Here is a 17,322-nt window from a genome sequence, read left to right as displayed (position 1 = left end):
GAGTCTCACTTCCTTGTATCTCGAACTAACCGATGCGTTCGAGGGAAGGCCCAAAATTGAACGAACGCATTGATTGAGAATGGAGTTGATTCTCGTGAGATTTTCTAGGCTGGTAGTACCCGCCAAGATAAAACTGGATAACAAATTACAAAAAACAGTTGGAAAAACCATAAGATAGAAGCTTCTTTAGAAGACCTTTATTCTAAACATGATTGAAAGCCTTTGAGATATCAAGAGCAACTGCTTTCATTTCACCAAACTTTCCCATAAATGGGTAACATAAGCCAGAATATCACCAGTGGATCGACACTAATGGAATCCATAGTAGCAATCGTTGATCAGACAGAAGGTTTCTAGATAGTTTAATAGTTGGCGGTTAATTGTTTGTCCATTACTTTAGAAAGAGTTTTAGTGTTGTCTCCTTCGAAGCAGTTCTCTCCAGAGTTTATACATTGATCTTAGCAGTTCTCAATGTTAAAAGCATCTTTGGAACTCCTGTTTCATGATGCTATCCAACACTTCCTGTGATTTAGTTTGAATCTGTCTTTTTAATTGAATTTTCAATGAGATATCAAAGGGTATCAGGTTAAAAGAATAAGAAGGGTTTCAGACCACCACTTCTCAGGTGAAAATATTAAACCAACAAAGCCATGTGAACTGGAATATTGTCATGACATAGAAGCCAATCCTGAATGCACCACCGATTTGTCTTGGTGTTTTCTCCTGACATCCCTCCTCAAATGTCTTAGGACCTTGATGTAGAACTGGTGATATACAGTTCAGCCTGGTGGAAAGAACTCCTATGAACAAAAATTTCCTCACTGTCAAAGAAAACAGTCAACAGCAGACAACACAATGCAAAACAATTCATGCTAACTTTCACAAAACCCACACTATCTGGCCCTAACAAAGAACTGTTTAATTCACAAGAGAAATAAATGAATAAATGTGGAATTGAGGCACCAGCTACATCTACACAATATCACACTAACTTACAATGAATTAGTTCAGCTGTATTCTAAGAGCACACTGCTATAATACATGTAGTTGGCATGCTATAATACATGCAGCTAGTCTAGTAACTTTTGGCTTGCATACAAATAGCTAGATATTCCAAGCATGGACAACTTCATTACACTACATGAGGAAGGTTAGTTTTCATTTGGTTTTCTGATATAAAAAAGATCCCAAGCAGAGTTATGTACACATGTTCAACTGGGGTGGAAGGTAAACTACAAATTTTTGCAGCATACAGTAAAAGAAAAAAATCTTTTCTGATGGAGGCATAAGACTTTCAATATAAAAGCTTTGCACTGGAGAAATCCTGAATGCTCACAGAGAAATCATGGGTGTGGTGATATTTAATCTCTGTAAACTATTTTTTCCCTGGCAGAATCATATATTGGAAATCCAAGGCAGATAATATCCAAGAATATGGACGCGCGCGCGCGCTCGCTCTCTCTCTCTCTCTCTCTCTCTCTCTCTCTCTCTCTCTCTCTCTCTCTCTCTCACACACACACACACACACACACAGCTATGTAGAAGTATAAGTAATAAAAATAACAGCACTCTTTTTATATGAATAGCTTGTATATTGGCAAAAAAGCAAAACCTGACATTTGTTATCTTTCTCATGTTGATTAAATTAAACTGTTAGCTGTATATTCACTAATGCCTATTTTAAATGAGCAAAATTAGCATTAGTAGGGGCATAAGATGCAAGAAAGCAAGCTTATACAGCATTAGCCAAAAAAAAAAAAAAAAAAAAAAAAAAAAACAAGTGGGGGTCCTAACATCCAATGGTAATTTGTTGCACAAAACCCATTGTATGTTCAAAAAATTGTAAGTTGAAACCAATAATACATTGATTTCCTGTACTTCGTTCTAAACTCTTGGCAGGCGGCCCCAAAAACACATAAAACAGGTAATGCTTACATGTTATACCTATTTTCTTACATGTCATTTTTAACATGTAAGAAACATGTTTCTTACAAGTTAAAAATGAATGTTTTATAAAGATTATTTAATAAATAGTTATAAAACATTTTAAAATAAAAACCAAACAATAAATTAGGCATTTACCTTAGACTTGAAATACAGGGCTGATACAATCAATGGTGATGTAGTGGTGGTGAGATTAGATCAGATGTCATGTGTCTTTTCAGTCTTTTGACTGCTACTGGCAAAGAAACTGTCCAAAGTGGACTGTTTGTTATGAATTTTTTTGTAGTCTCCCATAGTAAGAAATGACTTCGTCTTCCATTTTGCACATCATGAGTTCAGTGTTTTCAATGCTGGGGTGTTTTTTTAACACTTCTCGTAAATGCTCCCAACAAGAAATGACAGTCTTCGACTGTCATTATCCGCTAGGGGGACGACTATGTCCGGCTGTTTGTATGATGTGCTCCGTAAACGTTTCTTGATTTGTGTGTTTTTTAATTAAAGTATTAAGTTCCTATTAGTGCCACCACATAAAGATAGGCCCTTGGATTGCCATGTGCAAGTACTTTATTATTTGAGCAGCCAACAGATAAGTATTAAATTAATTTCTGCATATTCATTCTGCTACTCTATACAAGCACTTTATTCATTCTGCTACTCTATACAAGCACTTTCAGCCATTATCTTGTAGTTCAACTTATACATGTGTCCAACAGACCACCTTGACCAGGCATTAGAGTTTCACATAGCCGCTCTACTCTCCCCCTCCCTACTTAGAACCCCTGCTACCTGTGGATTTCACTGAGGGACAACTAAGGCGACCAGCTGGTCACAGTGCCAATTGCTTGCAAAACCACAACTGGTGGTGATATTAAATTGTCTAGTAACACTACAGTAACTGAATTCAATACGACAAATACTACCTTCTGTCAAAATTCTAGCGTCTGCACCATCTGTGGGACCAGTTCTGACCCCATTGTCCAATGTATTGAGTGTAAGCAATTAATATGCAATGACTGTACCCAATCTGACCTGAAAAAATTAAATAAAAGTCGTCGGAAATCATTCTATTGTTACAGATGTCGACTCAGAAATTCTCAGAAAAGCCCTATAACTGTTGCAACGCAAAACAGCACGGAACCTGAGACACTTTCCTCCTCTTCCGCTAACAAAGTTGAAATGCCTTACTCTAGTTCATTTGAGACAAATGTCATGTCAATAACTAGAAATACTGACTCTGAATCATGCGTGGATGAAGCCTCTAACCCTTCTTTGTTGTCTTCGGGGGTCACATCAACTTAAACCCATATATCTGTGCTGTCAAAAGATCTCACGCTAACTCCCTCCCTACTGAAACTCTGAATCCAACCTTTTGTATTCTGCAATCAACTGAATTCCAGGAACTACTCTTTAATACTATACAGAAAATCTTCATTCAAACTCAGCTAATCAGCGTACCTCATACTGCAAAATCTGATATTCCTCTGGATTCTAATACACTCAATGAAGAAAACTGCGAGCTATCCATGGAGATTCATGGTATAAAAACAATATTGACTAATCAACAGGCTGAAATTTCCGACATTAACACCCAAATTAAAAATCTCAAGTCAATTATGTCTTGCCACTTAAGGGAAGCTAGGAAGAATTCTGAACCTACTCTTGAAACTAATGGGCTCAAAATGAATAGGAATTCTTCATTATCTAATGATGCCCTTAGTACTGAGACCAGATCTTCATCTTCCACTGGCCTCAATACTCCTACTGCTGCAAATATTAATTTGCCAAAGCCTGCTAACATTCATGATTTAAGTCATTCAACAGAGCAAATCAATTCATATGATTCTTTTGATGTAAATCGAACCACTCCTACCACATGCTCTCCTCTGCGGAACAGTTCTGTCTGTACCTGTATTTTACAAGCTCAGAGTCACCAAGTGGAATCCTCTTCAACATCAGTTAAGGCAACATATGCAAAAATAACTGCTGCCACATCTAATGAAGTCTGCAAACCTGTCTGTAGGGCTGCCACCACAGTGAGTAAACCTGTTTCTCATTGCCAGTCTCAAATATCACACCAAAGATCAAAACAGAACAAACCTTCAGAAAATGGTAAAGCCTCTATATCTCAAGACTCTTCCTCCAAGCTCCCATCCAAAATTCATCAAACACAGAATGTAACTACTGCAGAAAAATCTCAGTTACTCAAACATAAGTACAATATCACAATTATTCCCACAAAAGACCTAATTTTTGTTGCTAGGCTTGGACCTGCCACTAAATCTGAAGATCTTATCAACTTAATTAAAGAAGAATATGGTTTCGATGTAGATGTCCATTCTCTGAAGACACGGTGTCCCGCATACTCATCTTTTATAATAACATGCCTTCCATCACAAACAGAAAAAGTGCTGAATCTAAGATCCCTCTTATCAGGGGCTCTAGTAAAATGTTTCACAGACAAACCATCAAGGGAGTCCAAAATCTCTTCTCCACAAGCATAGCAATCAGAGGCCCTGCTATCTACACATACTATGCTCTCCTCTCATCATAGAATCCCCAGATCCCAACTGTTCAGTGTTTACCTTTAGAATTTCAGGAGTATAATTAGCAACCTAAACCACTTTAGAGCAATCCAAGGCTCACATATTAAAGATATTTACCTGGCTCTCCATAGATATTGATGATCAGGACATTATAGATGGGCAATACACAATCCATAGAAAGGACAGAGGATCTCATGGAGGCAGAGTAGCTATTATACATTCTAACAATATACTCTGTGAAATTGCATCAAATTTCACAAATATTGAATCATTATACTGCCTTCTTCATCTTGGCAAGTTAAAAGTTTTAATTGTATTGCTTTATTTTCCACCTCCCTTAACTAATATTGACCTTCAGTACATAGAAAGCTTGCTGGAATCTATCTTCCCACTAATTCAATCTGCTGACATAGCAATGGTTTTGGGTGACTTTAACTGTCAACTGGCCAATTTAGGATCTTCTTCTCCATCACTACAGACTAGAGATCTCTTTAATATGCTTCGCAGCTATGGTCTTGAATGCTATGCTCTTACCGGATGAATTCTGTATTGCTCAAGAGTTGGCCAAACATTTTTCCAGAATTCAAACAAATGATACATTGAGACCTGCCTCATTTCCTGACTTCACACCTGTTAAAGATGATATCCTCATTAACCTCTTTATTACTAATGAAGATTTAAATTTGGCATTAAAAAGGATGAGAAATGACTATACTAGAGGCCCAGATGACATTCCAGGCTTATTTTGGAAAATGACTGTCACTACCTTAAAACCCCTTGTACTGTGGATCTTCAACTTGTTTTTCAGGCTGGGGAAGTATCCTAAGCACTTTAAGCAGGTCAATATAGTTCCTATTTTCAAAAAAGGTGATAAAAATGATGTAACTGATTAGAGACCCATAACCTTGCAAAACAGCCTGGCTAAACTCTTCGAAACAGCAGTACACAAACATCTCTTCGAATTCTTCAGGCCTTTCATTGATCAGAATCAACATGGTTTCTGCAGTGGCCATGTCAGTAGTCACAAATTTACTTCCTTTCTGGCAATACACCTCTAAAGCTCTTGATAACCACCTTAAGTTGATGTTTTGATGCAGTCTACACAGACATATCTAAGGCATTTCATAAAAAAGTCCCGCACGAACAACTTCTGGAAAAACTTAAGCTATATGGTATCCGTGACCCTTTGCTCTCATGGCTACGCAGCTATATTATGCATCGTTCCTTGAGCGTTATCATCAATAAAGTGAACTCAGACTGTTTTATACCACTACCACAAGGCTCCCCTTAGGTCCTCTTCTCTTCATTGGTTTCGTAAATGATCTTCCTTCTTTCATCTACACCTCCAATGTTCAAGTTGCTCTCTATGCAGATGATCTTAAGATCTACCCAGCAGTGAAGGAGATTACTGATTCTCAAAAGCTTCAATGTGCTCTCAATAAATTCTCTCTGTGGCTATTTCTGAATGGCTTGTCTGCTAACCCTTCGAAGTGCAAAGGAATCTCTTTCTCGTCGGGCAGATCTCCACAACTAATAAATACGGAGTACAGTATTAACTCTGTGATCATCGAAAGGTGTGACCAAGATAATGACTTGGGGATTCTCTTCTCCAGCAGTGCTAAATTCGATGCTCATGTCCTTAAAATCACCAGAAAAGCATTCAAAACACTGAGATTCATCAAACGGAACACATACAAGTTCAAAAACTACAGATATGCGGTTATCCTTTATAAAACTATTGTTCTGCCAATTCTTCAATTCAGTTCACCCATCTGGAATCCTCACACAAAGACTTTAACTAACAAAACTGAAGCAGTCCAAAAAAATTTTGTCCGTTACCTTACGTACCGCAATCCTCTATTTTATCACTCAGTGTATTACGAATCGCTGTGTGATTACTTTCATCTGAGGCCTCTGCGCACCAGAAGAGTTACTGCTGACATCGCCCTTCTAGCCAAAGTAATCGCTGGAACTTATGAAGCATCTGATATCCTTAGCAAAATCAACTTCAATGCTCCTTGTAGCCAAGTCAGGAACCTTATGCCGTTTCACCTTGACTCTGCCGCCACAACGGACTTTATGAAGCTCAGTACACTGAACAGAATCAGCAAATGACTCTCTCATTGACTTCTTTGACAACTTCCAATCACTGATGAACTCCATCCACAAGTTTGCCTCTTCTCTTAAACTGCAAAGTTATTAATAAAAATAAAAAAAAAATAATAATAAAATAAATAAAAACTCTCCAGCTGACACTTTTTGGGTGGCCTCTTATTCCTCTTCCACTCCAGAGTCACTCTTTGTAATTTTCTTCAACTGTTGTAACTCCTCTGTCATTAGCGCATGTCCATGAGCTTCAATAAGGTCCTCCGCATACTTTTTGTCAAACTCCAGACCCACTGATTTACCAAGTGTGATAATGTTATTTGTCAAACACCATCATTTTCAAACCAGTCAAAGTTACGGATGATTAAAGGCCAGATGTTTTTTCAGGCTGAATATAAGCATCTGGTGGAAGCATCATTCCAAGAATTTACAATTAGCCTCACACAGTCCAGGAGGTTAACCTTCGACCTCCAAAAATCTTTTGAGAGTGACAGCATTTTCAAAAGAGGTCACTGTAAAGCAACTTACAAACTTTTTTTTTTGGCATAGATTTTCTTGAAGTATCATTTTCGGTCCACTGATTGAAGAAGAGGAGTGGTGATGGGTGGGAAAAAATTTGACTTGAACAAAGTTAGATTGTGTTTAAGAGATTGAAAAAGGTCGGGATCATGGCCTGGTGCATTAGCCAGCAAGATCATGTCTTGGTGCATTAGACAGCAAGAACAGTGCATTCGCAGGACGCTTATTTTTCTCAAGATATTTTCTCTTCACTGAATGACAGAAAACTTCCAGCTCCCATTCATTGAAGACATATCCTGAAACCCGGGCCTTTTTGTTACTGCACGTCTTCTGAGCTTCCAGAAGAGGCTGATTTCGTAAATGTTAAAAATTTGCTGGGGAAGATAAACCTCCTGATCAACTAACTCTTGGAATTCAATTTTAAAGGTCTTGGCTGCTTTATTATATTATCAGAACTGGATGCCCCCCCATGAGTTTCAACACTTTGATATTCGCCCATTTTTCTTTTTTTAAGCATCCTTTCTTGTAACCTAGGCCTTCTTATTACTGCACCAAAACCAAAACACTTCTAGCATTCTTTTGTTGGTGTTTTGTTGTTTAAATACTCTGGGGATGTTAGAGTGATACACCAGAAAAGGCTTCAACTTAAATTCTTCAGAGGCAATGGTACCCAATGGGAGAGTGAGCCTGCTTCCATAAGCTTATGTCCAGGAAAATTAGCATCATTAGTGAGGTGCATTCACCTGGGCATTCTCTTCCAGAAGAAACCGGTTTCGTATAATTAACAAAAATACACTCTTCTTCCACAAACTGCACAAGCACAACAAACAGAAGATAAAGAAACTGTTCGAAGTACTGTAACATGTGGGAATGTTGTGTTGAACAATAACAAAGATGCTAATTGGTTGAGAATAATTGTACGATTTATTATAGATGGAATGAATCATTCCAGCTATATTGGAAAGCCATCAATTCCTGCAAATATCATCAGTCCTTAAAATAAAAGATCGTATGGAAAGTAAATTGGTTCCTTAGAATATCGGATGTCGATGTCATCGGAAGTTGAGGCAACACTGTAACAGCAATTATTTATATCCATAGCTTGTATGCACTTAATTGTATATTGGCAAAAAAAGCAAAACTTGACAATTGTTATCTTTCTCATATTGACTAAATTAAACTGTTAACTACATATTCACGAATGTTTATTTTAAATGATCAAAATTAGCATTAGCAGAGTCATAGGACGGAAGAAAGTAAGCTCCACTGCTAACACTCGGAGCTCTTCGGCTTCCTCTCTTTATAACTTGATTTTCTCCAGTCCAACTTTCCTAACAGTGAGGTAATTTTCCTTGGTGATTTTAATGTTCACAACTCCAACTGGTTCCATTTTCTAGTCACACCGACCCAGCAGGTCGAGATGCTGAGGCTTTTGCAATTTCTAATGACCTTGCACAGATTGTTCATTTACCTACAAGGATACCAGACAATCCTAACCATACAGCCAACATGCTTGATCTTTTTCTCACAAACAACCCTTCTAAGTACACGGTCGAAGTGAGAGGTTCTTTAGGCACCTCAGATCACAACTCGGTGATTGTCTCTTCTCCAATGGAGCCTTTATCTCATGGCTATTCCCAACCTCGTATTGTTTGGCATTACAAGAATGCAAAATGGGATGACCTGCAAGAGATTTCTTTTCTTCGTTTCCTTGGTCGGATTACTGTTTCAAAACATCTGATGTCAACATTTGCTCAGATCGTGTCAGTGAAATTATTCTTGAAGGAATGGAATCCTTTATTCCACACATCACTTTAAAATCTCGTACTTTATCTAAACCTTGGTTTTCCAATAAATGTGCTAAGGCTGTCCAAGAGAAGAATGTTGCATATATTGTAATTGGCTTATTTCTAATTCTTCGGTTTCATTTTCTGCCTACACCACAGCTTGCAACAATTGTAAAGCAGTTATTAATCAGTCCAAACTAGAGTTTGAACAGGCTAAGAGTAGAAAACTTGCTTCTTGCCCTAATGGTAGCCGAGTATTCTGGTCTCTTGCCAAAGATATTGGCCGCAACTTTTGCCTCCACCTCTGTCCAAACCAGATGGTTCTGTTATCACTTCAGCCAAGGATAAAGCTGACCTGCTAGCATTCCATTTTTCTTCCAACTCCTGATCTTGGTAAAACACCTCCCACCATTCCCGACACACTCCATTCAGTGCCTCCTGTGGTCTTCCGTCAAAAGGATGTCTGAAGGATTTTGACAAAACTTGATTCTCAGAAAGCTTCAGATCCCGATGGTATTTCTCCACTTGTTCTCAAAACTTGTGCTCGTGATCTTACTCCTGTTCTTTGCTGCCTTTTCTTCCTCTTTCTTATTCCAAAGGCGTTTTTCCTTCTGCTTGGAAATTTGCTCATATCCAGCCAGTTCCAAAAAAGGGTGACAAATCCCTTCCATTCAATTATCGTCCCATTGCAATTATTTCTATTCTTTCTAAAGTAATGGAGAAATAAATTAATCGCCAAGTCTTAAACTACCTAGAAACCTTCCATCTGATCAATGATCGCCAGTATGGATTCAGTCAGTGTCAATCCACTGGTGATATTCTGGCTTATGTTACCCATTTATGGACTAATTCAATGGAAAAAGTCGGTAAAACACAAGCAGTTGACACCTCAAAGGCTTTTGATTGTGTTTGGCATAAAGGTCTTCTAAACAAGCTTCCATCTTATGGTTTGCCAACTGTTTTTTTGTAATTGGTTATCCAATTTTCTCTCTAATCGCTCACTGAAAGTGATGGTAGATGGCTCTCTGTCTTCTAACTTCTCCACTAATGCTGGTATCCTCCAAGGTTCAGTTGTTTCCCCCACTCTTTTCCTCTTGTATATTAATGACACTCTTCCATTGACTGGAAATCCTATCCATAGTTTGCCGATGATAGCACATTGCCTTCCACTTTCCATTTTGAGAAATGCCCTGCTCAATCAGCTTCAACTTCTCAAATATCTGCTACCAATTCCTTAAATGCCGATCTCCAGGTAATTCTTAAGTGGGGCAAAGACAACTTAGTTGATTTCAATCATTCTAAAACTCAGTCTTGTCTATCTTGCAAAAAGGATTCTTCTGCTCCTATGCTTATCTTTGGTGACACTGTGATTTCTAGGCAAAATGATATATCTCTTTTGGGGATTACCCTGACTTCTGATCTCTCTTGGCACAAGCACATTACAAATACTGCTTCCTCTGCATCTAAAAAACTTGGTTTTCTTTTTCACTCTCGGCGTTACTTTTCTTCCAAACAGCTGTTCACTGTACAAATCGCAAATTCGCCCTACCATGGAATATTGTTCCCACATCTGGGTGGTGCCCCCAAAACCTCTCTCAGACTTCTTGATTCCGTTCAGAAGAGGGCAGTTAGGTTAATTAATGATTCATCTCTAACAGAGTCTCTCCACTCGCTGTCTCATAGACATACTGTTTCTGCTGCATGCCTCTTCTACAGATATTTCCATAGGCGTTGTTCTTCTGAATTGGCTTCTATAATTCCTGTTCTCTCTCTCTCTAACAAAACAGTCCAAACACGTGCTTCCCCCAGCCAACATCCATTTACTGTCCAACTTCAAACTCACAGAATCAACTTTTCATCTTCCTCATTTATTCATTCAACTGCAGTTTTCTGGAACAACCTTCCTTCATACGTATTTCCTGAAAATTATAGTCTACAGGAGTTCAAGTCCAATGTCAACAAATATCTTCTTTCGTCTTCTCAACCTCCAACCCTAGCACGGTACCAATACTATAGGTTCTAATACCTCTCGTGTTTGGAGTTTACATTAAAAAAAAAAAAAAAAAAAGTGAAGGAAAGCTATCCTGCTGAAAAATGTGAAGTTATAGTCTGTAAACTTTTTATATTAGTATTAGCCCTAGAATAGACAATGGTGCAATCCAGATGCAACAAATATCTTCTTTCGTCTTCTCAACCTCCAACCCTAGCACGGTACCAAGTACTATAGGTTCCAATACCTCTCGTGTTTGGGGTTTACATTTAATTAAAAAAAAAAAAAAAAAAGTGAAGGAAAGCTATCCTGCTGAAAAATGTGAAGTTATGGTCTGTAAACTTTTTATATTAGTATTAGCCTTAGAATAGACAATGGTGCAATCCAGATGTTTACAGCAGCATTCAAAAAAAAAAAAAAAAAAAAAAAATCACTCATACTTACCCCATCTTTAAATGGTGATTATTCAATTGCCCTTTGAACTTAAGACTCTCTTCCTTGGAATATAATTTATTCTAGTAATCTACAACAAGGCAGCCTGTTGTAGATTACTAGAATAAATTTACGGTAAACTTTAACAAAATGCAGGCTTCTCTTATTCCCTAAGGTTTTATATTTGTATTCCCAGGTAATTTTTTGTCAAAATGAATAAGGGAGCTATATTCTATTGAGAATATACATCCCATATTCAGTTACTGGTCTCCTTGGGCCTTATAAACATAATAAGATCTCCCAAACTGCAAATCTCGCAAGATTGATATCCATATAAAGAACAGACTGCAAATCTCCCAAGATTTGCAGTCTGTTCTTTATATGGATATCAATTAGAGTTCCCGCCAATCTGGTCACCTTTCTCTGAACCCTCTCTAAAGTCTTTGCATGTTTCAGGTACAACCCCCAGATATGAATACAATATGCTAAATGTATACATTGACAATGATATCCTTCCCATTTTTTACTGTACTCTATGCATTAATTTTTTGGTTATGAGCAGTATCTCACCTATGAAACCATCTATACATACCCTTTGTACAATATGCACACTATAACTGAGGTTCGGTTCATGCCTCAACATTCCCAGACCTATTGGATGATTCAGTGGATACAATTCTTATGGCCAAATTGGTGGTGCTAGGTAATGGTATTTTGCAATCGGGTGATTCAAATGCAATATATGAGGAACACAAGTGGTGATTATCCAGAAAGTTTTAGGTTTCATTTTTCAACTACAAAACTAATTTATATAAATGAAACTATAGAAACCTCTCCCTTCCAATTCTTACAACATTTTGAATTTCCTCCAAACCTGTCAATGGATGTAGTCAGGGAAAACATTTGTATAAGCAATTAGCTTAAAGATTTATTTTACTGTGAATATTAATGATAAACATAAAATAATATAAACCTATCTTCCACATTAAGTACCTCTACATTGAAAAATCAAAATCAAACTTGAATGAAAAATAAAAACAAAGGAGGCTTACCAAAGAACCATAAAAAGAATGTTTATAATAAATTTTACAAAAAAAGTTGGCAGCTGTGGAAATATTATCAATAAATTCAAATCATTAAAATAAGAAAAAATAATTTTGAATTTTTTTCTGCACAACACAATAACAAAGAATGTCTAAATGAAGCATCACACACAGTTAATTATGGACTATACAGCAAAGAAAGCAAAAAACAGTAACTTATGTGATCAATACTCATCACTTAAAACTTTAAATAATAAATATGGCTTCATTTGTGAAAGAATGTCATCAAAAAAGTATTTCTGAATACAACAAACTTATTCACTGTACGTACCAGAATGTAATGTATAAAAATGTGAAAAAAATTTTTTTTTATGTATTTGATTTTGTTTAAATCTGAAACAAAAGATTTGATATTCATGATAAACACTGGATATCAAATTTAACTTCCATTATTATAAACAAGAAAAGTGAATTTTGGTAAAATCTTGAGTATTTCAATATTACTAAAATATAAGGAATACAAATATAACCTAATATAAATGAAAACTCACCTTGAAAGTAGCAACTCCAATGGACCAGTTGTTTTACAAACAGCAGCATAATGTATTACTTTCCATGCATCTTTATCTGGGATATTATATTCAGGTGAAACAGATAAAAGTGTTGCTAAATAATGTGGATTAGGATTAATAGCAGCACAATGCAATGGTGTTATCTGAAAGAGAATGGAAGATTAAATTCAATACAACTAGGTTAAATTATTGAATAAATTCAAAGAAGAACTAGACAAACAATTAGAGAGAATGGACAGGTGAGGTAAAAAGTGTTATTGTGTTTTTTTTTTTTTTTTTTTTTTTGTTTGTTTTTTTGCATCATTTCCCACTAATAATACTATAAAAACGAAAGAATTATCCTTGCATGAAATTTATTTTAATAAGTCAACTTTATTTTATTTTTTATTTATTTTTTTTTCTTTATCAGTTCACTCTAAGCAAGTTGATAAGTAATAAGTGAAGAACAATGAAAACAACACAATTAAGGACTATAATTGTTGTGCAGCTATGTAGAAACATATATAAATTAGCATCTAAATATATATACATATAACAACTATAAAATAAAACAAAAGTAAAAAAAAAATAAAAAAATAGGATGATACCACAGCACAAAGGCAAGCCCCAAAACCTTTGAACTAGCAGCATGCAACTGTAACCTACAGGCCATGGGGACTGTTGTCCATGTCTCCATGGCCTGCAGTATATGAACTTCAAATAATTATAAAAAGCAAGCCAAATTCCTTTCTTACTAGTGGCTCTCTCTCTCTCTCTCTCTCTCTCTCTCTCTCTCTCTCTCTCTCTCTCTCTCTCTCTCTCTCTCTGTGTGTGTGTGTGTGTGTGTGTGTGTGTGTGTGTGTGTGTGTGTGTGTGTGTGTGTGTGTGTGTGTGTGTGTTATTTATATGATAGTTATTGCAATAATATAACTATAAACAAAATTAAAATTCATAATACAAATTATATATACTTATATAATCATTTTATTCTTTATACAGAGGTACTAAATAAACATCAATTACAGATCACTACAAAATTTAAAAAATACCGTACACCTTTTAATAATGAAATATATATGTAAATTTAAAAAAAAAAAAAACAAAGTTTAAGAAACTTAAACTCAAATTACGTGGCACCCCTAGAATGTTGTTGCGGCACCCTAAGTTGCCACGGTACCCCGGATGAAAACCACTGCATTAAGCTTCCTTGGATACAGGATCAACTCACAAGCAGTGATCACAGTGTAATAATAAGAGAATTATTTAAAGAAATAACCATTGCCAAAGGAAAAAGAAAGGGGGTTTTCATAAGGGGAATTAAAGTGGCCTTCGACACCTGCCAAGTTCTTTCAGTGGGACTAAATTGTTAATTTTAGCAAATACACATATTAAGTGGAAAATTTCCAAGCAGCTTATTATGGATGCTACTAAACTTTATATACAAATCAAACTGTATTGTTCAAAGCATGGACCAAAATAATATATATATGTGGAATGATTATAAATTATTACGGGATTGTGAAACCTATAGTGAATATAAATTAGTCTGTAATAAAGAGACTCAGAGGTTTAATATCCATAATATTTTGTACAAAACTTTTTGTAAAATATACCGAATGTAGTTCAGAAGTTGAAGATAACACTCAAGTATTCTGAAGTGATATGAAAGCCAATTATTGTTCATCCATTACCTATATTATTCAAGTTAAAAATCATATTAGCATTAGCATTAGTAGAGGCATTTGATGCAAGAAAGCAAGCTTATGCAGCATCAGCCAAAAAATTAAAAAAAATAAAAAATAAAGTAAAATAAATAAATAAAAAATAACCACTTCCACTTCACCCCTCTGTTTGTTCGAAATACCTGTCCAGCTGAGCCATAAACTTATTTAGGCTATCAACTTCCACGACAAGGGATGGAAGTCTGTTCCACATACCAACCACCGCTGGCTAAAGGCAAATTTCCGCACATCTATCCTACATCTGTCTTTCCTCAATTTGAATTTATGCCCTCTCAGGTAATTATTCTGAGCAAGAGGGAGAATCCCATCAGCATTGAACATGCTCAAACCAGTCAAGGCTTTGTACACCTCTATCAGATCACCTCGCTAGTGCCTAGTCTCCAGACACTGTAATTCGCAAAACTTAAGCCTTTCTTCGTAAGAGCACCCCTTTGTTCCATTCATTAATCTTGTTGCCCTTCTCTGTACTCGTTCCAGCAGCTCTACATCCTTCTTGAAATGAAGCCTCCAGGCCTGTATACAGTACTCTAGGTGTGGCCTGACCATTGCCTTATACAAGGGAATGATCACCTCCTTATCCCTGCTAGAAAAATTCCTATATATCATTGACAATACACCATGAGCTACTCTTGCAGCCCTTCTGCACTGCTCAGAGAACTTCATATCTGCCTGCACAACCACCCCCAGGTCCATTTCATTCTCTACCACTTTCAGTGTAGTACCACAGATTTGATAGGTTGCCCTGGGGTTGCTGTTTCCCATATGTAGTACTTTACATTTGTCAATGTTAAACTTCATTTGCCACCTCTCAGCCCATCTGCTCAACCACTCAAGATCCTGTTGCAGCAGCATAGTGTCAGTAGCCTTTCTAAGATCCAAGTATATAATATCAAAGTTATTCCCTGCATCCAGTTCTTTTGTGACTGCATCATAGTATCCAATCAAATTGGTCAGGCAAGACTTTCCCTTAACAAAACCATGCTGTGTCCGAGCCATAACTGAAGTCTTGTCTGGATGATCCTGCAGTGCTACTTTAACTAGTGCCTCCATTAATTTTCCGGGAACAGAAGTTAAACTCACAGGTCTATAATTACTTGTGTCAGCCTTTGATCCTCCCTTATGAATTGGGGTCACATTTGCACATCTCCAGTCCATGGGTAACTCTCCTGAGTCCAAGGAAGCTCTCATAATTATGGCTAAGGGCTTGCTTATTTCCTTTGCTGCCTCCTTTAATATAACTGGATAGATCCCATCCACCCCGGGGTGCCTTTCTTGTGTTTATCTTCAACAATTTCTCCTCCACTTTACTTTCAGTTATTACAAGATTCTCTAGCTTACTGCTAGAGTTGAATACACCTCTGGCATTCCCCTCGCTGAATAACTCCTCATGTGTGAATGTCGATGCAAAATATTCATTTAGTTTGTTAGCTACCTGAGCAGGGTCATCAACAGTTAACCCATCGATATCAAGTGGACCAATCTGATTCATCCCCTTGCTTCTAGAGTTTACATAAGTAGAGAACTCTTTGCTGTTTTTCTTTGCATCCCTTGCAAAGGATCTCTCGAAATATGCCTTCGCCTGCCTAACCTCCTTTGTAACTTGGTTACAGATCAACTTGTATCTATCATAGGCTTCGTTATAATTAGTATGTATCCCATGCATTTTTCTTCTCTGCCATATGCCTCATTAGTTCATCTGACATCCATTTAGGCCTAAACCTTGAACAATATTTCTTAGTTGGTATGTAAAGCCTAGTAGCTTCCAAGATAAGTTCTTTGAATGCTTCCCATTTTGAATTTGCTGTTGGTAACATCATCAGTTGATCCCACTGTATAGAATTTAAATAATGTCTCAGTCCATCGTAGTCGCCTTTACAAAAGCAATACCCCTTCCCTTTACCCCTAATGGTAGTTACCTCTCTGAGTAACTCCCACTTCAGAACACTGTGATCACTGCTACCTAGTGGTTCATTTATCTGCATATTCTTAATGCATGAAGAATCACTATCACTACTGATAATCAAATCAAGAGTATTACTCCCTCTAGTTGCTTCCCGAACATGCTGATGTAGAAAACAATCATCCAATAAATCCACAAAAGCCTTGCTAGTGTGTGAGTTACCAGCCCCCAAATTCCAGTCAATATCTGGGAAATTAAAATCCCCCATTATAAGACTCTCTGATTTACTGGCCCACTCTATTTCTCTGTACAGTTTCTTATTATACTCATCAGAGTCATTAGGCCTATAGCACACTCCTACTCTCAATTTTGATCTCCCAATGCTTATGTCACACCAAACTGACTCGACACTGCACTGTCCAGCGATGTCGACTGGCTTCACTTCCTTGGATTTTATGTGTTTCTTAACTAATAGCATAACCCCTCCTCCCTTCCTATCCTGTCTATCCTTTCTGTAGACATTGTACTCCCCAAATTCCAATTCTGCATTCCTTATATCTGTGTGACACCACGTCTCTGAAATCCCAACAATATCTGCCTTTGATGTTTTGAGCAATACCTCAAATTCATCAAATTTATTAAGTAAACTCCTAGCATTGGTGTACACGCAAGTATACATGCACCTGCTCTTCCTCTTAGCCACCCTAACACAACCCATGTGTTCACTTGTACCCCCATGATTCCCAGCAGTCTCTGAAATATCCT

At 37.0% G+C, this 17,322-nt stretch overlaps 1 protein-coding gene across 4 annotated transcripts in view; it reads right to left on the bottom strand.

Annotated features, from left to right (window-relative positions):
- LOC150084913 (poly [ADP-ribose] polymerase tankyrase-like) overlaps positions 1-17,322 on the bottom strand; it is a 1,170,388-nt gene that overhangs the window by 722,877 nt on the left and 430,189 nt on the right. For all 4 annotated transcript variants that reach the window (XM_090376702.1, XM_090376704.1, XM_090376701.1 and 1 more), the window contains one exon: positions 12,916-13,079. In XM_090376702.1, coding sequence (XP_090232828.1) covers positions 12,916-13,079 — 164 coding nt within the window. The remainder of the gene's footprint in view (positions 1-12,915; positions 13,080-17,322) is intronic.

Source organism: Mastigoproctus giganteus, chromosome 6 (assembly GCF_048544385.1).
Source record: "Mastigoproctus giganteus isolate SK-2022 chromosome 6, ASM4854438v1, whole genome shotgun sequence".
Lineage (NCBI taxonomy): Eukaryota > Metazoa > Arthropoda > Arachnida > Uropygi > Thelyphonidae > Mastigoproctus > Mastigoproctus giganteus.
Note: the sequence above shows the minus strand (reverse complement) of the source record. Positions and strands in the feature narration are given on the sequence as shown.